At 48.4% G+C, this 26,749-nt stretch overlaps 1 protein-coding gene across 6 annotated transcripts in view; it reads left to right on the top strand.

The window, feature by feature from the left end:
* SLC7A9 (solute carrier family 7 member 9) overlaps positions 1-26,749 on the top strand; it is a 971,101-nt gene that overhangs the window by 532,201 nt on the left and 412,151 nt on the right. For all 6 annotated transcript variants that reach the window (XM_069216551.1, XM_069216557.1, XM_069216555.1 and 3 more), the window contains one exon: positions 26,314-26,413. In XM_069216551.1, coding sequence (XP_069072652.1) covers positions 26,314-26,413 — 100 coding nt within the window. The remainder of the gene's footprint in view (positions 1-26,313; positions 26,414-26,749) is intronic.

Consider the following 26,749-nt stretch of genomic DNA (forward strand, 5'->3'; position numbering starts at 1 on the left):
TCTTTCCATCTTTAGAATTGGGTTTTGGTACCAGTACCACAGGAGAAGCCCATGGACTGTCAGAGTGCTCAACCACTCCTAGTTCCAACATCTTCTGAACTTCTTGCTTTATGCAGTCCCTGACATGGTCAGGCTGCCTATAGATCTTACTTTTGACAGGTAAACTGTCTCCAGTATCTATAGTGTGCTCACACCAAGAAGTGGTGCCTGGCACAATGGAGAAGAGTTCTGAAAATTGTCCTAGGAGATTTATGCAATTATCTTTCTGCTCAGCAGTAAGACAATCCGCCAAAACTACACCTTCCACAAGAGCATCTTGTTCTGTGGAAGAGAAGAGATCAGGTAGAGGATCACTGTCTTCTTCCTGTCCCTCATCTGTTGCCATGAGCAGGGTGAGATCAGCCCTGTCATAGTAGGGTTTCAGGCGGTTGACATGGAGCACCCTAAGGGGACTCCTGGCAGTGCCTAAGTCAACCAAGTAGGTGACTTCACCCTTCTTTTCAACAATTGTGTGTGGACCACTCCATTTATCTTGGAGTGCTCTTGGGGCCACAGGCTCCAAGACCCACACTTTCTGCCCTGGTTGGTACTGAACCAAAACAGCCTTCTGATCATGCCATTGCTTCTGGAGCTCTTGGCTGGCCTGAAGGTTTTTACTGGCCTTTTTCATGTACTCAGCCATCCTTGATCTGAGGCCAAGTACATAGTCCACAATATCCTGCTTAGGAGCTTTTAAAGGTTGTTCCCAACCCTCCTTTACAAGTGTGAGTGGACCCCTAACAGGGTGTCCAAAAAGAAGTTCAAAGGGGCTGAAGCCCACTCCTTTCTGGGGTACCTCCCTGTAGGCAAAAAGGAGGCATGGTAGAAGGATATCCCATCTCCTGCGGAGTTTTTCAGGGAGTCCCATAATCATGCCTTTGAGAGTTTTATTAAATCTCTCCACCAGTCCATTTGTTTGTGGATGATAGGGTGTTGTGAACTTGTAAGTTACACCACACTCCTTCCACATGGCCTTTAAGTATGCAGACATGAAATTGCTTCCTCTGTCTGATACTACTTCCTTTGGGAAGCCCACCCTGGAAAATATTCCCAGGAGGGCCTTTGCCACTGCAGGAGCTGTAGTGGTCCTTAAAGGAATTGCTTCAGGATACCTTGTGGCATGGTCCACTACCACTAAGATAAACCTATTGCCTGAAGCAGTAGGAGGGTCAAGGGGGCCAACTATGTCAACCCCTACCCTTTCAAAGGGAACCCCAACCACAGGCAGTGGGATAAGGGGTGCCTTTGGGGTGCCACCTGTCTTGCCACTGGCTTGACAGGTTTCACAGGACTTACAAAATTCTTTTGTGTCCTCAGACATCCTAGGCCAATGAAACAGTGGTACCAATCTGTCCCAAGTTTTCATTTGACCCAGGTGCCCAGCTAAGGGAATGTCATGTGCCAGTGTTAGGAGGAACTTTCTGTACTCCTGAGGAATCACTAATCTCCTGGCAGCTCCAGGTTTAGGATCCCTATGCTCAGTGTACAAGAGGTTGTCCTCCCAGTAAACTCTGTGTGAGTCACTGACATCCCCATTAGCCTGTTTGACAGCTTGCTGTCTGAGACCCTCTAATGTGGGACAGGTTTGCTGTGCCACACTCAGCTCCTCTCTGGCAGGCCCCCCTTCACCCAAAAGCTCAGCAGTGTCTGCTTCCAGCTCCTCTGGTGTAGGTTCTGCACAGGGAGGGAATTCTTCTTCCTCAGAATTAGAATCCACTGTAGAGGGAGGGATAGTAGGAAGTGGTTTGCTTCTACTAGCCCTAGCTTTAGGGAGCACTTGGTCCATTGTTCCAGGATCCAAGCTTCCCTGTCCTTTTTGCTTTTTGGCCTGAGCCCTTGTCAAAGCAAAAATATGCCCTGGGATGCCCAGCATTGCTGCATGGGCCTCCAACTCCACATCTGACCAAGCTGATGTCTCCAAATCGTTCCCTAATAGACAGTCTACAGGTAAATCTGAAGCTACCACAACTTTCTTTGGACCAGATACCCCCCCCCAGTTGAGATTTACAACAGCCATGGGGTGGCTTTGTGTTATGTTGTGAGCATCGGTTACTTGGTACTGGTGTCCAAGTATGTGTTGTTCAGGGTGCACCAGTTTCTCAATCACCATTGTGACACTGGCACCTGTGTCCCTGTAGGCCTGGACCTCAACACCATTTATTAGGGTTAGTTGCTTGTACTTCTCCAAGTTATGGGGGCAAGCAACCAAAGTGGCTAAGTCAATAGCCCCTTCAGAGACTAAAGTAGCCTCTGTGGTCTCCCTAATCAGACCAACCCCAACTAAATTACCAAAAGTGAGCCCAGCTACTCCCTTGGATTGGCTATTAGTAGGTTTGCTCCCACCACCACTGCTATTAGTAGGGACACTAGGTGTAGCAGTAGGGGTTGTAGTGGTAGGAGCTGTGGTGCCTTTCTTTGGACAACTGGGATCTGTTGTCCAATGGCCTTTTATCTTACATAAATAGCACCATGGTTTCTTTTCCTTGTTCTGATTAGAGGAGGGTTTGGGCCCACCACCCCCACCAGAGTGTTTTTGTGGGCCTGATGAAGACTCATTTTTAGATTTGTCCCCACCCTTGTCAGAAGACTTACCATCCTTCTTTTTGTTGCCATCTTTGTCACCCCCTGTATGAACTTTTCTGTTCACTCTTGTTCTGACCCATTTGTCTGCCTTCTTTCCCAATTCTTGGGGAGAGGTCAGATCAGAGTCCACCAAGTACTGGTGCAACAAATCAGACACACAATTATTAAGAATATGCTCTCTCAGGATTAAGTTATACAGGCTGTCATAATCAGTAACTTTACTGCCATGTAACCACCCCTCCAAGGCCTTCACTGCCTGGTCAATGAAATCAACCCAGTCTTGTGAAGACTCCTTTTTGGTATCTCTGAACTTGATCCTGTACTGTTCAGTGGTTAAGCCATAACCATCCAGGAGTGCATTCTTAAGAACTTGGAAATTGTTAGCATCATTTTCTTTTACAGTAAGGAGCCTATCCCTACCTTTTCCAGTAAATGATAGCCATAGGATAGCAGCCCACTGCCTTTGAGGGACATCCTGTACAGCACAGGCCCTCTCAAGTGCAGCAAACCACTTGTTAATGTCATCCCCCTCCTTGTAAGGGGGAACTATCTTATGCAGATTCCTGGAATCATGCTCTTTTGCAGGATGACTATGGGGAATACTGCTGCTGCCACCATGGGTATCTAAACCCATTTTCTGTCTTTCCCTCTCTATTTCTAAAGACTGTCTATCCAAATCCAGCTGTTGCTTCTTGAGCTTCAGTCTGGTTTGCTCCACTCTCAATCTATTGAGCTCCCTTTCCAACAATCTGTCATCAGGGTGGGTGGGAGGGACATTTCTAGATACAGAGGTATGATGGGAATGAACAGAAGGAGACCTGTCCCTTACAGAGGGCACCCTAACAGCTTGGCTACCAGTATAATGTGAGAGCACATCATCAGTATGATGTGATTCAACCTCTGTACCAACTATGCTAGACTGTCTAGTAATGGGCAGGCTGAGAAGTTTCTTTCCTGAACCTTTTCCTGGGGGAGTCCCTGGATCAGATTGAGAACCATTAGCTACTTTTTCTACAGATTGGGCACTTATGGCCTTATCCTGTACTCTAAGCATATTAATTAACAGTTCTAAAGAAGGATTCTTCCCTACACTCAAACCTCTCTCTATGCAGAGACTCCTTGCTCCTTTCCAGCTAAGGTGATCATATGCAAGTTTGGACAGTTCAACTTTTTGGCCTGTGCCAGACATTTTTTAGAGAGAGTTAAAGTGATAGACAAAGAGAAAAAAGTTTTCAGAACTTTTTGGAAAGACAGAAAAAAAACTTTTTAAACTTTTAAGAACTTTTTGAAAGTTTAGAAGTACTTTTCAGCACTTAGAAAAGAGTGAAAAGAGGAAATGCAAAACTTTTTGGCTATGTGTATATACACTGACCTTGTTTTGTATATTTTTCTCTTATGAAAAGTACAATGACAAGAGTGGTAAGTAGTCTCAAAGCACTTATCCCACCACTGCACAACCAATGTAGGAGGCTGGACTGGCTTGTAGTGAGTACCAAGGGGTACTTGCACCTTGCACCAGGCCCAGTTATCCCTTATTAGTGTATAGGGTGTCTAGCAGCTTAGGCTGATAGATAATGGTAGCTTAGCAAAGCAGCTCAGGCTGAACTAGGAGACGTGTGAAGCTACTACAGTACCACTTAGTGTCATATGCACAATATCATAAGAAAACACAATACACAGTTATACTAAAAATAAAGGTACTTTATTTTTATGACAATATGCCAAAGTATCTTAGAGTGTACCCTCAGTGAGAGGATAGGAAATATACACAAAATATATATATACACAATAGCAAAAATATGCAGTATAGTCTTAGAAAACAGTGCAAACAATGTATAGTTACAATAGGATGCAATGGGGAAACATAGGGATAGGGGCAACACAAACCATATACTCCAAAAGTGGAATGTGAACCACGAATGGACCCCAAACCTATGTGACCTTGTAGAGGGTCGCTGGGACTATTAGACAATAGTGAGAGTTAGAAAAATAACCCTCCCCAAGACCCTGAAAAGTGAGTGCAAAGTGCACCAAAGTTCCCCTAAGGACAAAATAGTCGTGTTAGAGGGAGAATGCAAGGAAAACACAAATCAGCAATGCAACAACGATGGATTCCTGTCTGAAGGTACCTGTGGAACAAGGGGACCAAGTCCAAAAGTCACAAGCAGCTCGGAGATGGGCAGATGCCCAAGAAATGCCAGCGGTTGGTGCAAAGAAGCTCTTACTAGGCTGAAGAACTGTGAATACTGCAGGAACGACAAGGGCTAGAGACTTCCCCTTTGGAGGATGGATCCCCCACGCCTTGGAGAGTCGTGCAGAAGTGTTTTCCCGCCGGATGGACGCCAACAAGCCTTGCTACACGCAAATCGTGCGTTTGGCGTTTTTGGACGCTGCTGGGGCCCAGGAGGGACCAGGAGGTCGCAAATTGGACCTGCAGAGAGAGGGGACGTCGAGCAAGACAAGGAGCCCTCACTGAAGCAGGTAGCACCCGGAGAAGTGCCAGAAACAGGCACTACGAGGATGCGTGAAACGGTGCTCGCTGAAGTTGCACAAAGGAGTCCCACGTCGCCGGAGACCAACTTAGAAAGTCGTGCAATGCAGGTTAGAGTGCCGTGGACCCAGGCTTGGCTGTGCACGAAGGATTTCCGCCGGAAGTGCACAGGGGCCGGAGAAGCTTGCAAAGTCGCGGTTCCCAGCAATGCAGCCCAGCGAGGTGAGGCAAGGACTTACCTCCACCAAACTTGGGCTGAAGAGTCACTGGACTGTGGGGGTCACTTGGACGGTGTCGCTGGATTCGAGGGACCTCGCTCGTCGTGCTGAGAGGAGACCCAAGGGACCGGAGATGCAGCTTTTTGGTGCCTGCGGTTGCAGGGGGAAGATTCCGTCGACCCACGGGAGATTTCTTCGGAGCTTCTGGTGCAGAGAGGAGGCAGACTACCCCCACAGCATGCACAAGCAGGAAAACAGTCGAGAAGGCGGCAGGATCAGCGTTACAGAGTTGCAGTAGTCGTCTTTGCTACTATGTTGCAGGTTTGCAGGCTTCCAGCGCGGTCAGCGGTCGATTCCTTATCAGAAGGTGAAGAGGGAGATGCAGAGGAACTCGGCTGAGCTCATGCATTCGTTATCTCAAGTTTCCCCAGAGACAGAGACCCTAAATAGCCAGAAAAGAGGGTTTGGCTACCTAGGAGAGAGGAAAGGCTACTAACACCTGAAGGAGCCTATCACAAGGAGTCTCTGACGTCACCTGGTGGCACTGGCCACTCAGAGCAGTCCAGTGTACCAGCAGCACCTCTGTTTCCAAGATGGCAGAGGTCTGGAGCACACTGGAGGAGCTCTGGACACCTCCCAGGGGAGGTGCAGGTCAGGGGAGTGGTCACTCCCCTTTCCTTTGTCCAGTTTCGCGCCAGAGCAGGGGCTAAGGGGTCCCTGAACCGGTGTAGACTGGCTTATGCAGAATTGGGCACATCTGTGCCCAACAAAGCATTTCCAGAGGCTGGGGGAGGCTACTCCTCCCCTGCCTTCACACCATTTTCCAAAGGGAGAGGGTGTCACACCCTCTCTCAGAGGAAGTTCTTTGTTCTGCCATCCTGGGCCAGGCCTGGCTGGACCCCAGGAGGGCAGATGCCTGTCTGAGGGGTTGGCAGCAGCAGCAGCTGTAGAGAAACCCCAGGAAGGGCAGTCTGGCAGTACCAGGGTCTGTGCTACAGACCACTGGGATCATGGAATTGTACCAACCATGCCAGGATGGCATAGAGGGGGCAATTCCATGATCATAGACATGTTACATGGCCATATTCGGAGTTACCATGGTGAAGCTACATATAGGTAGTGACCTATATGTAGTGCACGCGTGTAATGGTGTCCCCGCACTCACAAAGTTCAGTGAATTGGCTCTGAACAATGTGGGGGCACCTTGGCTAGTGCCAGGGTGCCCTCACACTAAGTAACTTTGCACCTAACCTTTACCAGGTAAAGGTTAGACATATAGGTGACTTATAAGTTACTTAAGTGCAGTGTAAAATGGCTGTGAAATAACGTGGACGTTATTTCACTCAGGCTGCAGTGGCAGGCCTGTGTAAGAATTGTCAGAGCTCCCTATGGGTGGCAAAAGAAATGCTGCAGCCCATAGGGATCTCCTGGAACCCCAATACCCTGGGTACCTCAGTACCATATACTAGGGGATTATAAGGGTGTTCCAGTAAGCCAATGTAAATTGGTAAAAATGGTCACTAGCCTGTCAGTGACAATTTGGAAAGAAATGAGAGAGCATAACCACTGAGGTTCTGATTAGCAGAGCCTCAGTGAGACAGTTAGTCACTACACAGGTAACACATACAGGCACACTTATGAGCACTGGGGCCCTGGGTTACCAGGGTCCCAGTGACACATACAACTAAAACAACATATATACAGTGAAAAATGGGGGTAACATGCCAGGCAAGATGGTGCTTTCCTACATAGGGTTTTCACTATGAGCACTGGGCCCTGGCTAGCAGGATCCCAGTGAGACAGTAAAAAAACCCTGACATATACTCACAAACAGGCCAAAAGTGGGGGTAACAAGGCTAGAAAGAGGCTACCTTCGTACAAATAGCCAATCAGGTTTAGGGAAGTGACCCTTCCCACAGGAAGTGGTCACTATAGTGGGTGTAGCCATCCAAGGGTAAGTGTCCCATTGGACACTACCAGTTTCCCCCTAAAAGGCCCACTAAATTCAGTATTTAGTGGGCTCCCCTGGACCAAGACATTATATTTGAAAAGGACTTGAAGAAGATTCCAAGAAGACAAGAAAACCAGCACCAGAGAAACCCCCAGGATGAGAACTGAGGACCTGTTGCACCAGAAGAGACGCCAAGACCCCTGTTTGCTGCACCAGAGTCCTGGCAATCGCAACAGCGGAGGAGCTGAACACTGGACTGACCCCCAAGAAACCCAGGGGCCTTTTAGGCCTCAAGGATCACCCCAGATCTCCCTCCTGAGTGAAGTCATCACTCAAGAAAAGCAAGTAAACTGCAAAAGACCAAGAAACCAGTGAAGGACACTTCACTGAATCGCCGATATCTCCACGACCAGAAGTCACAGCTGGACCCAACGACAAACAGATGACAGTCCAGAAGTGCCCCCCACATGTACCGAGTTTGGTGGTGCTGCGGCCCCTGGTGGCCATATAGAGCAATACCCTGGATCCTGGTCAGCTGACATCGGACCAGGGGAAAACCAGCTCCCCCAGAGCTAACAAAGGATCAAAAGGAAGCCCCAGTCGAGGGACTTCAGGAACACCACAGACCTCTGACCAGAGTGCCCCCATTGTCCTGCAAGCGACCCCCAAAGATACTTACCTCCATCTCCAGAGGGCACCGTTGCACATAGCATCCAAAACCTCCAAAACACCCTGCACCTGGCCGTCCTGGGCATTGCATTGTGGGTTCTGCTGTGTGCCCCAGGTCCCCAACCCGTTGTGACCTTGATAGCCAAAGGGGGCCCCCAGGCACCACTTTGAATTTCCAAACCAGCTCCTTTTCCAAGTGGCCCATCCAGGTGGCCGTGTGCCTGTGCCAAGAACTTTGCCAGCGTTGCTCCTGCCGAAACCGGGAGCTGCCCAAAGCTCTCCAGCAGGTACAAGTTGCCCACTGACCTCTGCGACCATCCTGAAAAAGAAGAGACTGGTAACTCAACCGTTCGATTTTTAATGCATGTTTAAAAGTGACTGCCTATTGATTCCTATGGTGCATAATTGCGCACAGAAAGACTAACTTTGATAAAACTTTAAAAAGTCATAACAAGAAAAGTACTTAACCTATTCTCAAGATTTTGGTTTTAAAATTATATAAATGTCTGAAGTATTTTTATAAATTCGGGTCTCAAATTATTCATTGAGTGTGTGTGGTGCATGATTGGATTTGTGAGTACAGCAAATACTTAGCACATCTCCTGGATTAGCCTAACTGCTCGACCAGCTACCTTAAAAATTAGAGCATTAGGTGGTCTGATTTTTACCCCTGAAAACTAAAATGTGTCTATCTGGACCATCTGCATAGAGTACTTGGTTTTGTACGCTATATAGAGGGTTAGCCTCCAACATTTTGATACCAAACATGCCTATGTTTGGAGTTACCATTATGTAGCTGGACATAGGTTGTGACCTATGTCCAGTAAACGTGTAAAATGGCATCTCCGCACTCACGAAGTCCAGGAAAATGGTCCTGGCGGTCGTGGAGGCACCTCTGCTAGTGCAGGGGTGCCCTCACACACAGGTAGTCCGCACCCTACCCTCAGGGCTGGAGGGCCTGCTATAGGGGTGACTTATACGTGACCTGGTGCAGTATAAATGACAGCGAAAGGGGCATGCACCCTTTCACGCAAGCAGCAATGGCAGTCCTGCAGAAGCCTTTGCATGGGCTCCCTATGGGTGGCAAAAGATATGCTGCAGCCCTTAGGGATCCCCTGGAACCCAAATGCCCTCAGTACATAAGTACCATATACTAGGGACTTATAAGGGGCACAAGTATGCCAATTGTAGATTTAAATAGTGGGTTACCAGTACACACATTTAGAGGAGGGAGAGCATAATCACTGGGGTCTGGGTTAGCAGGATCCCAGTGAACACAGTCAAACACACTGACATCAGGCAGAAAATGTGGGTAACCATGGCAAAAGAGGGTACTTTCCTACAGGGTCTACTATGGGAATAGGCTTTTTTTTTTATAAACAAATAATCAGTTTGTTTTGGATTTGTCAGTGTTGTAAACCCCCATCTCTCCCATTGACCCCCTCCCCTGTAAGTCCCTAGTATATGGTACCTAGGTACCCAGGGCATTGGGGTTCCAGGAGATCCTTATGGGCTGCAGCATTTCTTTTGCCATCTATAAGGAACACATACAAACACTCAAACACTTCTTCAAGACTGCCATTATAGCCTGAGTGAAATAGTGTAGGCACTATTTCACAGCCATTTTCACTGCACAAGGTCACTTATAAGTCACCTAAATATCTAAACTTCAGACCCTGAAGGCTACGTGCATAGTACTTGTGTGTGAGGGCACCCCTGCACTAGCAGAGGTGCCCCCTTGTCGTCCAGGCCCATTTCCCCAGACTTTGTGAGTGCTGGGACGCCATTATAAGTGTGCACTACATATAGGTCAATTAAAAAATGTGGCTTCACAATGGTAAACTCCGAATATGGCCATGTAAGGTGTCTAACAACTGGGAATTATACCCCAATCTGATTCTAGTATTAGGGGGCCAATTCCATGCACCCATGAGGAGCTCATACAAACCTTTCATCAGGACTGCCACTGCAGCATGAGTGAAATAGTGCACACACTATTTCACAGCAATTTTCACTGCACTAAGGTAACTCATAAGTCACCTATATGTCTAACCTTCACTTACTGAAGGCTAGGTGCAAAGTTACTGTGTGTGTGAGGGCACCCTTGCACTAGCAAAGGTGTCCCCACGTTGTCGAGGGCCAATTCCCCTACTTCGTGAGTGCGGGGATACCATTAGAAGCGTGCACTACATAAATGTCAATACATATATGAAGCTTCACAATGGTAACTCCGAATATGGCCATGTGAGATGTCTAAGATCATGGAATTGTCCCCCCAATCCAAATCTGGTATTGGAGGGCCAATCCCATGCACCCTGGGGGCTCCACTATGGACCCCGTACTGCTAAACCAGCTCTCTGAGGTTTCCACTGCAGCCCCACCTGCTGCCATCTCACAGACAGGTTTTGGCCCTCCTGGGGTCTGAGCAGCTCAATCCCAGGAAGGCAGAACAATGCCTTTCCTTTGGGAGGAGGATTTTACACCCTCTCCCCTGGGAAATAGGTATTACAGGCTTGGGAGAGGTAGCCTCCCAGAGCCTCTGGAAATGCTTTGAAGGGCACAAACGGTGCCCTCCTTGCATAATCCAGTCTACACCAGTTCAGGGACCCCAGTCCCTGCTCTAGCGCAAAACTGGACAAAGGAAAGGGGAGAGACCACTCCCCTGTATATCACCACCCCAGGGGTGGTGCCCAGAGCTCCTCCTGTGTGTCCCAGACCCCTGCCATCTTTAATGCAGAGGTGTGAGGGCACAGTGGAGGCCTCTGAGTAGCCAGTGCCAGCAGGTGACGTCAGAGACCCCTCCTGATAGGTGCTTACCTGGTTAGGTGGCCAATTCTCCTCTGAGGGCTATTTAGGGTCTCTCCTGTGGGTTTGTCGTCAGATAACGAATGCAAGAGCTCACCAGAGTTCCTCTGCATCTCTCTCTTTGACTTCTGCCAAGGATCGACTGCTGACTGCTCCAGGACGCCTGCTAAACCGCAACAAAGTAGCAAGACGACTACCAGCAACATTGTAGCGCCTAATCCTGCCGGCTTTTTCGACTGTTTCCTGGTGGCGCATGCTCTGAGGGCTGTCTGCCTTCACCCTGCACTGGAAACCAAGAAGAAATGTCCCATGGGTCCACAGAACCTTCCCCCTGCTAACGCATGCACCAAACTTCTGCATCATCGGTCCTCTGGGACCCCTCTCATCTTGACGAGCGTGGTCCCTGGAACACAGGAGCTGGATCCAAGTGACCCCGACAGTCCAGTGGTCCTTCTGTCTAAATTTGGTGGAGGTAAGTACTTGCCTCCCCACACCAGACAGTAATCTTGTGTACTGCGTGAACTGCAGCTGCACAGCATAGCCCAGGTCCCCAGAACTCCGTCCTGCATTGCTCAACTTGCTGAGTTGACCACCGACTTCGTGGGACCCTCCTTTGTAGTGTTGAGACGACCGCCGTGCTCAGATTTCTTGAACGCCTGTTCAAGTGCTTCTGCGGGTGCTGCCTGATTCTGCGTGGGCTCTCTGTGCTGCTGAGCGCCCCCTCTGTCTCCTCCTCCAAGGGGCGACCTCCTGGTCCTTCCTGGGACCAGGCAGCACCCATTCTCTTCAACTAGCAAGGCTTGTTTGTGGTCTTTCTGCGTGAAAACAACTCTGTATCTCCCAGCACGCAGTGGGACATCTTCTGTGCAAAGGAGAAGTTCCTGGCATCTTCCGTTGTTGCAGAATCTTCAGCTTCTTCCACCCAGAGGCAGCCATTTTGCTCCTTCATCCGGGGTTTAGTGGGCTCCTGCCCCCCCTGGACACTTTTGTGACTCTTGGACTTGGTCCCTTTCCTTTACAGGTCCTCAGGTCCAGGAATCCGTCTTCAGTGCTTTGCAGTCAGTTGTTGTCTTTGCAGAACCTCCTATCACAACTTTAGTGTGTTTCTGGGGAAGTAGGGTAACTTTAATCCTAATTTTCAGGGTCTTGGAGTGGGGTATCTTGGACACCCTTAGTGTTTTCTTACACTCCCAGCAACCCTCTACACACTACACTAGGCCTGGGGTCCCTAAGTGATTCGCATTCCACTTTCTTAGTATATGGTTTGTGTTGTCCCCTAGGCCTATTGCATCCTATTGTGTTCTACAGTGTTTGCACTACTTTTCTAACTGTTTACTTACTTGATTTTGGTTTGTGTGTATATTTTGTGTATTTTACTTACCTCCTAAGGGAATATATCCTCTGAGATATTTTTTGGCACATTGTCACTAAAATAAAGTACCTTTATTTTTAGTAACTCTGAGTATTGTGATTCTTATGATATAGTGCGATATGGTATAAGTGGTATAGTAGGAGCTTTGCATGTCTCCTAGTTCAGCCTAAGCTGCTCTGCTATAGCTACCTCTATCAGCCTAAGCTGCTAGAACACTACTACTCTACTAATAAGGGATAACTGGACCTGGCACAAGGTGTAAGTACCATCAGGTACCCACTATAAGCCAGGTCAGCCTCCTACATCTTTGGCTTAAAGAATGCCCCTGCCACCTTCCAACGGTTGGTGAATCGAGTCCTTGCTGGTTTGGAGTCCTTTAGTGCAGCACATCTACATGATATTGCAGTCTTTAGCTCCAGCTGGAGGATCTCCTGGTCCACCTGGGAATGTTTTGCCGGCCTTGCAAACAGCAGGCGTCTCTATTAAAGCATCTAAATGCCAAATAGGGCAGGGCACAGTTGTATACTTGGGTCACCTTGTAGGTGTAGGCCAAGTGCAACTTTTACAACCCAAGATCCAGACAATTCTAGACTGGAAGCTCCAAAAACCCAGACTCAAGTCAGGGCATTCCTTAGCTTGACTGTATACTGCAGGCGGGTTGTGAAGGGATATGGGTCCATTGTGACTCCCCTCACTGAACTGACCTAAAAAAGATGCTAAAGAAGTTAAACTGGACCCTTGACTGTCAAAAGGCCTTTGACACCTTGAAAGAAGCAATGTTCTCAGCACCAGTTCTTAAAGCTCCATATTATTCTAGGCAGGTCATTGTACAGACAGAAGCCTCTGAACATGGGATAGGAGCAGTCCTGTCCTAAACCAATGATGATGGCCTTGACCAGCCTGTTGCTTTCATTAGCAGGAGGTTACTCCCCAGGGAGCAGCATTGGAGTGCCATTGAGGGGGAGGTCTTTGCTGTGCTTTGGTCCCTCAAAGCAGAGGCCATACTTGTTTGACACTCACTTTGTTGTTCTAACTGTCCACAGACCTCTCAGATTCCTAATGCAAACGATAGGTGAGAACACTAAACTTTTGAGGTAGTCCATATCCCTACAGGGAATGGACATTATAATGGAACACAGACCTGGGACTGCCCATGCCAATGCAGATGGCCTTTTCAGGTTCTTCCACTTAGACAATGAAGACTCTCTTGAGAAAGGTTAGCCTCATCCTCTTTTGTTTTGCGGGGGTGTAGGAAAGTGCCACTATTGGCATGGTTACCCCACACACACACGTTTAGCCTAGTGGTGATGCCAACTTTGATTGAAAGTGTGCTGGGACCCTGCTCACCAGGCCCCAGCACCTGTTTTCTTTCCCTAAAACTGTACCTTTGTTCCCACAATTGCCACAGCCCTGGCACATACAGTTAAGTCCCTTGTAAAAGTTACCCATGGTACCAAGGGCCCTGTGGCCAGGGAAGGTCTGTAAGGGCTGCTGCATATATTATGCCACCCTAGGGGACCCCTCACTCAGCAGATGCATACTGCCTTGCAGCTTGTGTGCGCTAGTGTGGAGAAAAAGACAAAGTGGCATAGGTAAGTCACCCCTCTAACAGGCCTTACAGCCCTAAGGCAGGGTGCACTATACCACAGGTGAGGGCATAGCTGCATGAGCAATATGCCCCTACAGTGTCTAAGTCCATTCTTAGACATTGTAAGTGTAGTGTAGCCATATTGAGTATATGGTCTGGGAGTTTATCACTATGAACTCCACAGGTCCATAGTGGCTTCACTGAATACTGGGAAGTTTGGTATCAAACTTCTCAGCACAATAAACCCACACTGATGCCAGTGTGGGATTCATTGAAAAATGCACTCAGAGGGCATCTTAGAGATGCCCCTGTATGTTACCGAAACTGCTAGTGTAGGACTGACCGGTCTGTGCCAGCCTGCCACTTTCAGACAAGTTTCTAACCACATGGGGTGAGTGCCTCTGTGCACTCTGTGGCCAGAAACAAAAGCTGTCCTGGGTTGAGATGCTTCACACTTTCCCTCTGCAGGAACTGTAACACCTGGCGGTATGTCTCAAAGGCTCAAGCCTTGGGTTATAGTGCCCCAGTGCACTCCAGCTGATGAAGATGCCCGCCCCCTGAACAAAGCCCCACTTTTGGAGGCAAATTCGGCGAGAAAATTAGGGAAAACAGGGAGGAGTGACCACCCCAGCTAGGACCACCCCTAAGGTGTCCAGAGGTGAGGTGAACCCCTCCCTGCAGAATCCTCCATCTTGGTTTGGAGGACAGGGACCAATAGGGATAGGAATGTGCCCCCTCCCCAAAGGGAGTGGACACAAGGAAGGCGTAGCCACCCTCAGGGACAGTAGCCATTGGCTACTGCCCTTTGACCCCCTAAAGCACCCCTAAATCTAGGAATTAAGGGCCTCCCTGAACCCAGCTTACCAGATTCCTGGTGACCTACAAGAAGAAGAAGGACTGCTAGGCTGAAACCCCAGCAGAGAAGAAGGACGACGACAACTGCTTTGGCCCCAGCCCTAGCGGCCTGTCTCCTGCTTCAAAGAACCTGCAAAAGACCAGCAACGCTTCTAGCGGGACCAACGACCTCTGCCCAACTCCAGAGGACTGCCCTGCACCCCAGAGGACCAAGAACTCCTGAGAAACGTACAACCAGGGACTCCCTGTGCACCTGACGCCCATGCCCGTGTCCAGGTGGGCCACCCAGCAAGAGAGAGTGCCTCGGCGAATGCGAGGAAGTGCCGACCCTGGGATGACCTCTCCATGTCGACGCCTGCAAAGGGAATCCTGAGGACCACGAAGCTCCAGACGAAGATATCTGACGCCTAAGAACGTACTGCACCCGCGGCCCCCAGGCCTTGGAGAAGCCGACCCCAGTGCCTCAACATTCAGCAGGCGGCTCTCCTCCCTGTCCCACCGGTGGTGTGCCTGAGATACCCCCTTGCACCTCACCTGCAGGCTCTGAGTGACCCCTGTGGGTCTTCATAGACCAGCATTGGAAACCCGACGTCCTGTTTGCACTCTGAACCTGGCCGCCCCTGTGCCACTGAGGGTCAGTGTTTGGTGCCTACTTGTGGCCCCTCCAGTGCTTTTCTAATCTCCCTGGTCTGCCCTCCGAGTCGCAGGTACTTACCTGCAGACAGGCCTGATTCTGAGCACCACCTGTTTCCTTAGGAGCCCAAGTTAAATTTGCTCAACTTTGACCTCTGCACCCTGCCGGCCCGTGTTGCTGGTGGTGGGTGTTTGGGGTTAACTTGAACACCAACCAGTGGACTTCCTAAAACTGACCTGAAAACCAAACTGAAACTGTAAGTGTTGTACTTACCTGAAAACCGACCTAACATTTCTTCCCCCCAGGAACTGTTTCTGAAAATTGCACTTCTGTTGTCTTTATGAGTACAACAAATGCTTTGCACTATCCTCTGATAATCCTAACTGCTCGACCACACTACCACAAAAAGAGCATTAGTATTATCTACTTTAGCCTTTGTTAAGCCTCTGGGGAACCCCTGGCATATGGAATCTATGTGCATACTATATCTCACTTTGATATAGTATATACCGAGCCAGCTTCCTACACCTTAGATCCACTATGTCCGATTTGCAAGGACCTATAGGGGACCAAAAAGGGATGGTTTGATAAAAACTGCTGAAGTGCTAGTAAGCTCTTGCATAAGCCTTTAAGGATAAGCCTAGCGACCCCCAATCTATCAGTTTAGCTAGCGCTGCTTATAAAGAGGCAATTAGAAAAAGAAAGCAATGCCTCAAAGAAGAGAGGTGAGAGCAGTTAGAGGGTGTATGTAAGCTTGGGGATGCGAGGACCTTTTGGAACACATTGAATGGCAAGCCTGCTTATCAAGTTTCCTCTGACAATGTAGGGACTAACATATCCACTCAAACATGGGTTGCCCATTTTGAGAGGGTTTACACTCTGGACAGCACAGAACAACCGGTGGAGGTGGACAAAGTAGTTTCCTTCCCTTTGGATCTAAACTTTAATTTGAAAGAGGTTCAGCATGCCATTATGGGTAGCCCCTCTAACAAAGCCCCAGGCTCAGACAGTGTTCCTATGGATTTATACAAAGAAAATGTCATCATGTGGGCCCTATTGCTGACTAATGTACTCAATGCTGCCATGCAAACTGGAATCCTTAATTTTTGGAAGTCAGGAGTAATAGTTAAAGTTTTCAAAAAATGTTGTAGGCAAGACCCAGGTTGTTATCACCCTGTTTCTTTGCTGGATTCCACTGTCAAGATAGTGGGGTATATTGTTCTTCTTCATATTGTAGATTGGATTCAAGCAAATAATATTATTTACCCAGCTCAGTTCAGATTCAGAGAGGGCAAAGGGACAATGGAACAGTGTCTTAACCTCAATCTATCGATGGGCTAATATGTGGTGGCCAAGAAGGGAGCTGTATATCTGGCATTTATGCATCTTAGCTGTGCTTTTGATAGCTTCAGTCGATTAATCCTATGGTCAATTTTGGAGGGCCTTTGGTAGCCCCAACCTTTGGTAAACTTTCTCTGGGCCCTACATCTTGATGGTAATGCTTCAGTAAGATTTGGGATGGCAGGGGAATGTTCTGATGTTTTCAAACTGTCAAGGGATGTTAGGCAGGGGTGTGTCATGGCGCCGATTTTATTTTCTTCTATGTATTAATGGCTTGAACTCGCACCTGGTTTCTCAGGGCAAAGATGTCTTGAAAGTCCAACATATCCAGGCCCCCTCATTATTATACGCAGATGATGCTGTTATTCTTTGCTGCGCGTTGAACGGCCTCAGAGCTCTGGTGGATCTGTTTGTTGAATTTATGGGTGACCTGGAACTGGACGTAAATACTTCAAAAACACATTTTATGAAATGTGGGAAGCGTAATCCGAAACTTAGACCGGTTACAATCAAGGGTCAGGTGATATCAAGGGTGACCTCCTTTTCCTATTTGGGGGTTACATTTGATGAGCAATGTACTTGGACACAATGTCTCGCAAATCGATGTCTGCATTTTGACCAGTCCTGTGGGGTGCTTTCAGATTTGCTCAGATGGCTGGGAGTAAACCTGTCTTAATGCTGCCACAGATCTATAAGATGAAGTGTTTACCTTTACTATTATATGATGTTTGAATTTAGGGGTCTTCAAATTGTAAGTCTATTCAACGTGAAGAAAACTGCTTCTCCAGAAAGTTATTAGGGGTGGGTCCAGCTAGCCCACCTTTGTTAATGCATGAGGAGCTGGTTTTGGATTTTGCAGAGGACCAAGCAAAAATTGCCCCCAGGATGCTGTGGATAACAGTCTGGAGTGGGGAGTCGACAGCTTTTAACAGGGAAGTCATTGAGGATTGCCTAAGTTGTGAAAAAGGCTATAAAACCCCATGGCTCAAGTATATCAGATCTACAGCCCTATTATTGGGCCGCCCTGAACTATTTTATAATCCAGACTCCCTAAAACAGGCAGATGGAAAGATTGTGAAGGAGATGTTACTTGAGCAGTTTGTCGAAAACAGAGTAAATTTGTCCCTTGGTAGACACTCAGCCAGGGCTTTGATGATTTTAAATACCACTCCTGGTCTGGAACCTTATCTTTCCTTTGTCAGAAGCACATGGGAAAGACTTCTTCCTACTAGGTTTAGATTAGGTTCTGTCCGATGTAATCTATGTTTCCCGCCTGGACAATATGAGCTTTCTGCGATTAGGATGTGTCCTTGTGATAATGCTTCATCCCAGACTTTAGAACATTTGGTGCTGTTCTCTAGTTATTACGACCCATTTAGAAGAAGATTTATCCTGCCTGTTCTTAAAGCCAAAGGATTTTATCAATATCAGCCTGCTTTTATATATTTACAAATGTTGAATGAACCCATTATTGCATTTGCAGTCTCCAATTTTTTCAATAATGCATTATGCAGGAATAAGATCAATAATATATTGTATATCTGTTTAGAATTCACGGCACTGATATGACAATGTTTTTAATGTTTAAGGCTTTTTAATGCTTGTGGTTATTTATTTATCATATGACTACTGAAGTTTGTTATTTTTGTGTGCTTTTATGATTGTTTTTTTATAATAGAAATAAAGGTAAAATCAAGACATTCCAAAGACCACCACCCCTGCCACGTGCCTCAGTAAAATGTTTAGTTCAGTCTCTACATTTTAGAACTGAAACATTTTCAATATTAATTATTTACAAAAAAGGGCCTGATTTAGGTATTGGGGCAGGGAATACTCTGTCACAAACGTCACGGAAATCCCGTCTGCCATATTACAATCCCCTTAGGAGAAAATGGGGTCGAAATATGTGGACAGGATATCAGTCACATTTGTGACTATTTCCTCCTGCCAAGACCTAAATTAGGCCACAAATCATTGTTGTTACTCATTTAGCTTAAATAGCTAATAACCATTGATAAAGCTGACAGTCCTAGCTGGTTTTAGGTGCATTTTAGTGATTTTGTTGTATATTTGGATGCACTTATAGAAAGCTTAGAGAAGAACCAAAATACTGGTAGGGAGGCACATTATGGCCACACCCCCAATTACATAGGCAACATCCCTTTTAGAGCCCCACCACTTTTTTAATCCCAATTAAAGAGCTGACACAGCAGACAGTGAGCATTTCGAAGGTGCTGGGCAGGAGGCCACCTGCACCTGTTCTCCACAAGCCTTTTCATGGCCGTACCAGGTTGACGGAGAACAAGGTTGTAATCAGCAGGGTGGCGCTGACTTCAGCGCCGCCCTGGCAGATTACAACCTGCACCACTGTCAGCTCGTTGGGATCTGAGATCCTGGTGGGGACAGCGGGAGGTCTGCAGGTCTGCCTGCCAACCTCATAATGTGGCGGTCGGACTGCCACAGACGCAGCAGTCAAACCGGCACTGCGAGGCTGGTGGTCATCAGACCGCCAGCTTTCTAATCTGGACCTTACTGTCTGTATCCATGCAGGAACTGTAAAAGGACAATAAATCTGCTAGCAAGAGGGTCATGCATTTCTTATTTCAGCCAATAAAAGGGACGGCAACGCTGATGCCATGCTAAAGTGGGAAAAGTTAAACATGTAAATGAGCTTTTAGCTGAATAGTATTTCTTGTTTCTTAGAAAATGGCTCCGTAACTAGAGACAGTTGTGGCACCTCTGTGAAAATCAGGAGTGGTTAGCATAAATGCACATTGAAAAGGAGCAATGAGTATCAAACGCATTTTTAGGGCGGTGAACTTTTAATCTCAATTGAGGTGGGGTGCTTAATGATTTTTCTAATATTTAAAAACATCAAGGGGCGTGGCCAGGCAAAATGGCCGGCGGGACGTGCTCCTAGTGACCTCCCGATTCCCCGGCGACATCCTTCCTTGATCCTGGGGTGCCCTTGGATGTTTTTGCCCTCCCCGTCGCGTCTGTTGGTTTCCTGTGGCGGGCAGTTGTCTCCGCTCGCCGAAAATCAGTGGAGACGGGCTGAGGCGGTGATTACAGCCTTGAGCAGGATGGCGCTGGATGACTGCGAGGCCGCGGCTGCGGCCTGGTGCCGCGATCGACCGCAGTGAGGGTTGTGCCCTCCCCCTAGAACTCCTGCTGGCGCGGAGGTCGGATGGGGGGTTCCTCCTCCCTGCTGGTGGCGGTCGGTTGTCTCCGCTGCTGACACTTGGTGGGGACGGGCTGCAGCGGTGATCTCAGCCTCGCGCAGAACGGCGCTGGCTGACTGCGTGGGGTCGTGGCTCCGGCCTGGCTACGTGATCGTACCCGGTCAAGGATGTGCCTTCCCCCTGAAACTCCTGCACAGCTGCAGAGATCGGATGGGGATTTCTCCGGATTGGGTCTGCCTGGTGTGCTGGTGCCGGACCTTGAGGACTGGCAGTCATGTGCCCCACGTGGAGAAGGAAGCGTGCCTGATTCTCTGGGCATGCCTGGAGTGCGATTGGGCTGAGGTGTTTGGGACTGAGGCTGTAGTCCTGCACAGACCCTGACTGGGGGCTTCTGCTTGTTGCCTGTGTTCCCTGGTAGTCATCTGGATGTATGGGGCTGGAGTAAAGGGCTACTTGGATGGGGAGCTCTCATCCCTGACTTGGTGAGGTCTCACAAGTATTTTGGATCTCCTGTTTGGCTCTGCTGGCCAGGAGGGTGAATGGACTGCGGCGGCATTCCTTTTGAACCTTCACTTATCGGCACCGGACTGCCTCTGTTGGTGCTGGGGTGTTTGGGTGCCGGGTGCCCTGGAGGTGAGCACTGGCCTTGGATGCTGTGAGTTGCAGTGACCTTTTCTCATATTGGGCTTTAACCCGGAGGACGCAGGCTGTGCGGTGACTGCCCTGTGATGGGACGACATCGGAGGACTGATGTGTCGCAGGGCAATACCATGGAACAATATACCACTGTTGTGCCCACACTGCAGCGTGTCACCTGGTTGGCAGGGTCTGATGACAGACAGAGTGGGTTGTTGCCTGTGGAGGAACGTCGCAAGCAGAAATTCTCGCAGCTATTCAGGGATCGAGAGTGGCGCTAGAGGGTAAGATTGAAACGGTGGTGGTTGAGGTGAACCTGCTCAGAGCGGACCTCAGAAAAGTTTCTGACAAGGTTAAGGTGGTGGAGGGCTCGATTGTGGAGCTACAGGCGGAGGTGGGAACTCTACGTAAGCAAATGGCACAGGCTGGCTCCACGGTTGGGAGATTGGAGGCGCGGCTGGAAGATGCTGAAGGTTGCTCCCGACGGAATAATATTAGACTGCTGGGTTTCCCGGAACGATCGGAGGGGACTATGGTCAAGGCCTTTGTAGAAAACTGGATCAGGAATGTACTCCAGAGTGTTTTTGGTTGAGAGGGCACATAGAGCGCTTGTGGCGCAGCCTCGGCCTAGTACGCCCGAGGGCCATCATTGCTCACCTCCTGAATTACAGGGACTGTGTTCTGAGGGCGGCTTGTGACTCGGACAAGGTGGGGTTTGAAAATGGGAAGATTTCCATCTATCCTGATTACACCAACAAGGTTCAGAACTCGCAAAAGAGTTTTTTGGAGGTGGAGGCAAAGCTCCGAGCAATGAATATCAGATATATGCTTTTATATCCGGCGCGCTTAAAGGTACTTTCTGGAGGCATGTCCCATTTCTTTGAGCTACCAGAGGAGGCTTGGAGATGGCTGGAAATGTGGGGTAAGGCGGCACTGGGCAGGCCGACTGGGGCTAGTGGAGTGGTGAATCGAGCCTGTGGGGCTGACGGATAAGATTGGCGGAATCGTGAGGGAGAACGAACAACAGTTTCTATGGATCAAGGAGTGATGGATGTCCCTGCCCCTCGGATCGAGATACAACAAGATGAGACAATGGCTGTGGTACCTGATGAATCGGTGGCTGGCACTGGTGCAGGGCCAGACTTGGACTCTTTGTCGACTTCCATGCAGAGCTGATTCCCTGTCTGTTGAGCGTTCTTCCTGGTAACCTGACATCTTCTGGGAGCGGCTGCTTCTAGAGAATGATACTGTGTGATGGTACGCTGGGTTCAGAGGTGGCTCTTTTTTTGTATGGACCTGCCGGACATTATTGTTGGGGGGGGGCGGGAGTACTGTTCTTTTACTGTCTTTTTGCATTGAAGGTTCTTGGGTGGGCAAGGTGTTTTGGTTGGCGGGGGGAGGGGTTATCACTCCACAATTGTGGTAGGCCTTGAATGGGGGTTTGGGGATTAGGCTGTAGTCCTGACAGCATTTATAGATTGGACCTGCAGTGTCATGGTTCGTTTAAGTTGTTATGCTGTATGTCCGGGGTGGGGATGGGATGTTGGTGTGGTTTAGTTGGCACAGTTTATTGATGTTCATTGTTGGGATTACAGTGCAAGTGCTATGGTGTGATGGGCATTGGATACCTCATGGGAGTTCAGTACTAATATGGGTCGCCGAATTAACATAATGACTTGGAACGTCAGGGGCTTGAAGAGTTATACCAAGAGATATAGGGTTCACTCATTTTTAAAGAGGCAGAAGGTGCAGATTGCCTGCCTCCAAGAGACGCATATGACGGAGGAGGAGGCGCAAAAGTTATCTAAGGAATGGCAGGGTCAAATGTTTTCTTCCTCCTTCTCCTCCTATGCGAGGGGTGTGACAGTGTGGGTGGCTCCTGGGGTCCCCTTTACCCACACGTATAGTGAAGCTGATGTTGAGGGGAGGTATGTTCTTATTGAGGGCATGCTGGATGGTTTACCTATCATCATTCTTAATACTTATGCACCCAATGTTGATGATCTCTTCATCTATACCAAAATTCCAGAGATTCTGGGAGAAGGTGTGGACTGGCCTATTATTTGGGCAGGAGATTATAACTGCGTGCTGAATGGCGAGTTGGATCGTAACCCCTCGAAGTGTGGTACTAAGCATCAGATTGTGAGATCACTTACGGATGTGATGCAACAGTTGGGGCTGTGGGATGGTTGGAGGGAGTTGCATCCGGATGGTAGGGAGTTTACCTGTCACTCTAGAACGCAACATACTCATGCCCGGTTGGATAGGTTTCTCCTGGCTGGCCATCATGGATCCCAGGTTTTGGAGGTCACACATCTGGGTCGGTTTCTGTCTGATCATGCTCCTGTATTGATGCAATTGCAATGGGGGTGGCGGGTGCTCGTACTGCTCATAGTTGGCGACTACCAGCAGAGTTTCTTGCGGATGTGGGATGCAGAGATGCCGTGGGTGCAGCCATTACTGGTTATATGGACTTGAACTGGAACACGGTTGCTTCCAGTGGTCTGGAATGGGAGGCCATGAAGGTGGTGGTGCGGGGTGTGTGTATTGGGACGATGTGTGGAGTGCGCAGGCGCATGGAGAGCGAGCTATCCGGGCTGGAGAAGAGACTGGGTGCCCTGCAGCGGAAGTTACCAACCACTAGAGAAACGGAACGGGAGGAGCTTAGATTATGCAAGGCGGTCAATGATTGCTGGGTTTCCTTGAGTAGGGTTACCCTCAAAACCTATAGGCAGTGACTACACCGTGAAGGGGATAAGGCTGGCAAGCTTTTGGCATGGATTCTGAAGAGGGGGGTGGAGTCCCCCCTATACTGCATATTCGATCTGTGAAGGGTGAGACAGTTATGAATCGGGCAGACATCTTGGGGGTTCTGGCAGAACACCTGTGGGCGGTTTCCAGGCCTGGACCGGCTCTGCTGGGAGAGGGATTTGGGGGTTTCTTGCAGCAGATTTGCCTTCCTAGATTGGATGCAGAGAGTAGAGGGACTCTGGACGCGGTGATTACTGTTGAGGAGCTGAGTGACAAAATTGCAGTGATGTCTAAATCTAAATCTCCTGGTGGCGACGGGTTTTCTATTGAATTGTATCAGACTTTATTGTTGACTCTGAGGGAGAAGCTTCTGGGAGTGTTTGAGGAATCTCGTGAGTGCGGCAGGTTGCCAGATTCAATGCGACAGGGCATAATCTGTTTGTTGCTTAAACTGGGAGGGGACCCTAGTGATCCATCGTCATATCGCCCGCTCACGATGTCAAATAGTGATGTAAAGATCCTTTGCAAAGTCCTAGCCTCTCGACTCCGAGGGGTGATTTTGGGACTGGTGCACAAGGACCAGTGTGGTTTTATCCCTGGTCGCAGCACGTCTTACAATTTGCGTCGTCTGACACATGTGCTTCACGAGACGGAGAGTGAGAATACTGAGATGGCATTCGTGTCTCTGGATATCGAGAAGGCTTTCAATTCAGTTGAGTGGGGGTATCTGCTGGAAGTATTGCAGGGTATGGGGTTTGGTCCTGGTTTCTGTGCCTGGGTGAGGCTATTATACACTGCTCCTACTGCACGGGTAAACTATCTGATGCCTGGGCGATTGGTAGGGGTACGAGGCAGGGTTGTCCGCTGTCACCTCTCCTCTTTGCTCGCGCTGTGGAACCACTTGCAATATGGCTTCAGGAGAGTATGGCTCCTTGGGGGATTGGGGTGGGGCAGTCCACTCACGTGGTTTCTTTATATGCCGATGATGCGCTAGTGTATCTCCGGGACCCTAGTGTCTCGGTTCCGTTGTTGTTACAAAGGATGGAGATGTTTGGGGTTGTGTCTGGCCTGAAGGTCAATCAGAAAAAAATCGCTTCTGTTCCACCTGGGTTCCCTCCGTGGAGTCCCTTGGACTGACTTACCTGAGGCCGGCCTCCGATGGGAAACTGAGAGTTTCCGTTATTTGGATATTTGGGTCACGCATACAGTGGCTGCGCATAATACACATAATGTCGGGCGAGTGGTCGCTGGTCTGGAGTGCTCAGTTTCTTTTTGGAACAAATTGCCTCTATCTGTCATGGGTAGAGCAGCGATAGCAAAGATGGTCTATCTGCCGCGGTGCCTTTACTTGGTTCAAAATTCTATGTATCCATTGTCCCCTCATTTCTTTCGTAGGTTGGACAGCCTTTTAATTTAATTGGTGTGGGCTGGGCGACATAGTAGAGTGGCATTGTCGGTTTTGCAAGGTGCGCTTGAAGGCGGAGGGCTGGCGATTCCTAATCTCAGGCACTACTATTATGCGGCCCATTTGCAGTTTGCTGCTTAGTGGTTGACAGATACTGATAGCTGGGAGAAGAGACTGCTGGAGTGCTGGATAGATAGGCACTGGTTTATCTTTTGATGGCAGGGGGAAGGTCTGCCACTATTGTTCCACGATTGGCAAGGGTTACTGCCGGGATCTGGGTACAGGCCATCAAACATGTGCTTAAACAGGCCTCTTTTGAACGGGAATTGAGAATATGGGACCTTCAGGCTTTCCGGGAAATGGAACAGTTGATGTCTGTGGAAGCCTGGAGAACTGGAGGTTGTGAAGTAGTGGGTGATTTCTATCCAGCTGGTGAGTTCATCTCTTTTGCCGAGGCCAGGGACTTGTTCAGTCTGGGATCCAGTCAATTCCTTCAATATGCTAAGATCGAAAGTTTGGCGCGTGAAATTTGGAGTGGGTTCCTGGTGGCACCTGTGGCCTCCTCGGTACTACATGGCCTGCTTAATTGGGGTGAGGAGTTGCACCTGATTACTCGCTTTTATAAAGCGCTCCGAGAAGACCAGTCGTTGGTGGTGGGAGTGAGTCGCAGGGCTTGGGAGAGGGATCTGGGGGCTCGTCTGTCTGATCCTGATTGGGACTTAGCATTGTCTATGGTGCTTAAGGTATCGTGTAACAATAGATTTAAGGTGCTTCACTTTAACTTTTTACATAGGATGTATCTCACACCCAGTCGTTTAAATAGGATTGACCCGGGATGCAAAGCAGGGTGTCCTTTGTGTGGCTTGATCGGTGCCTCTTTCTTGCATTTGGCCTGGGCTTGTAGGCTGGTGAGCAGGTTCTAGCATGATGTGGTGGAAAGGGTTGTGGATGTGACTGGCCTGGGGATAGAGGCGACACCAGGTTTGTTTGTTGGGAGTGTTCCAGAAGCCGCGAGGTCGGACTATTCCATAGAAGCTAGCACAATTGGCGCTGGTGCTGGTTAGGCGTAGGGTAGCGATTGGATGGATGAGCGCCCGGAGTCCACTGCTTTCTGAATGGATAGGAGACCTGCTGGAGTGGGGTGTGGCTGAAGAGCAACACATGCGCTGCACGCGCAAGGATGACAAGGTGGTCACTGATTTGGAGGTGTGGGGTTCTCTGCTGGAGCGATTCTCTGGTGTGGTGGAGGTGGTCTCTGCTGACAGTACAGAGGATGAGGGTGGGGATGGTATATAATGAATCCAGTGTTTTGGAGACGATCAACTATGGTTTCGGCCTTTTTACCCTGACTTCTCATAGATTGCATATTGTGTTTGGTCTCATGTGGATTCCTAGCGGTAAGAGTGGTGGTCGGGAGGGGCGGAGTTTCTTACTTGTATATGGGATATGATTGGCCCATGTTTGGTACATGCTTGATTTTGCTATTATGTTGTACCATCATTTACATTTCTTTTTCTTATTTGGGCATGCCGGCACTGCACTGTTTGTTTACAGTTTATAATAATCAATAAAAACAGTTTTAAAAAAAATATTTAAAAACATCATTTTGTAATTTGTCATTGTTATTTATTATCAATACCCATTTTCATTGTATGCACGTTTGAGAATGCTGATGCTGTTTCTTTTTTTTAAATTGGACTAAAACCAATAAAAACTATGAGACAATTATTTGTAAAGTCACACAAAATTGAAGATTATGCATGTCTTACATTTGTGTGTTCCATTTATTACAGGAAAAACACAAAGCTTTGAAAATAGCTTTGAAGGCTCCAAAATTACGGTTGGGTCTTTTAGTTTGGCACTCTATAACGGACTTTTTGCCTATGATGGATGGTAAGGTATTTTTTTTTTCAAAAATAGCGCTAGCTGTCTAAGCATCTTTGTTGATGCAAATGTTTAAAAGTTAGTGTGAAAAATTAACATAATTTTCTTTTGTGTAATTATGTACAATTTTAGGAAATTAATGCAAAATCCAAATCTGGCATTTAGGGCCAGATGTAGCAACTTCAGAGTTTGCGACTTGCAAACCCGGATGCAGGGGGACCCCTTCCCTTTTGCGAATGGGTTACCACCAGTGTGACACTGGTGGTAACTGCGAATTGCAATGCGAATCGCAAATAGGAAGGGGAACACCCCTTCCTATTTACGAGTCGCATTCCCATTTTGCGA

The sequence above is a fragment of the Pleurodeles waltl genome, chromosome 12 (genome assembly GCF_031143425.1).
Source record: "Pleurodeles waltl isolate 20211129_DDA chromosome 12, aPleWal1.hap1.20221129, whole genome shotgun sequence".
Classification (NCBI taxonomy): Eukaryota; Metazoa; Chordata; class Amphibia; order Caudata; family Salamandridae; genus Pleurodeles; species Pleurodeles waltl.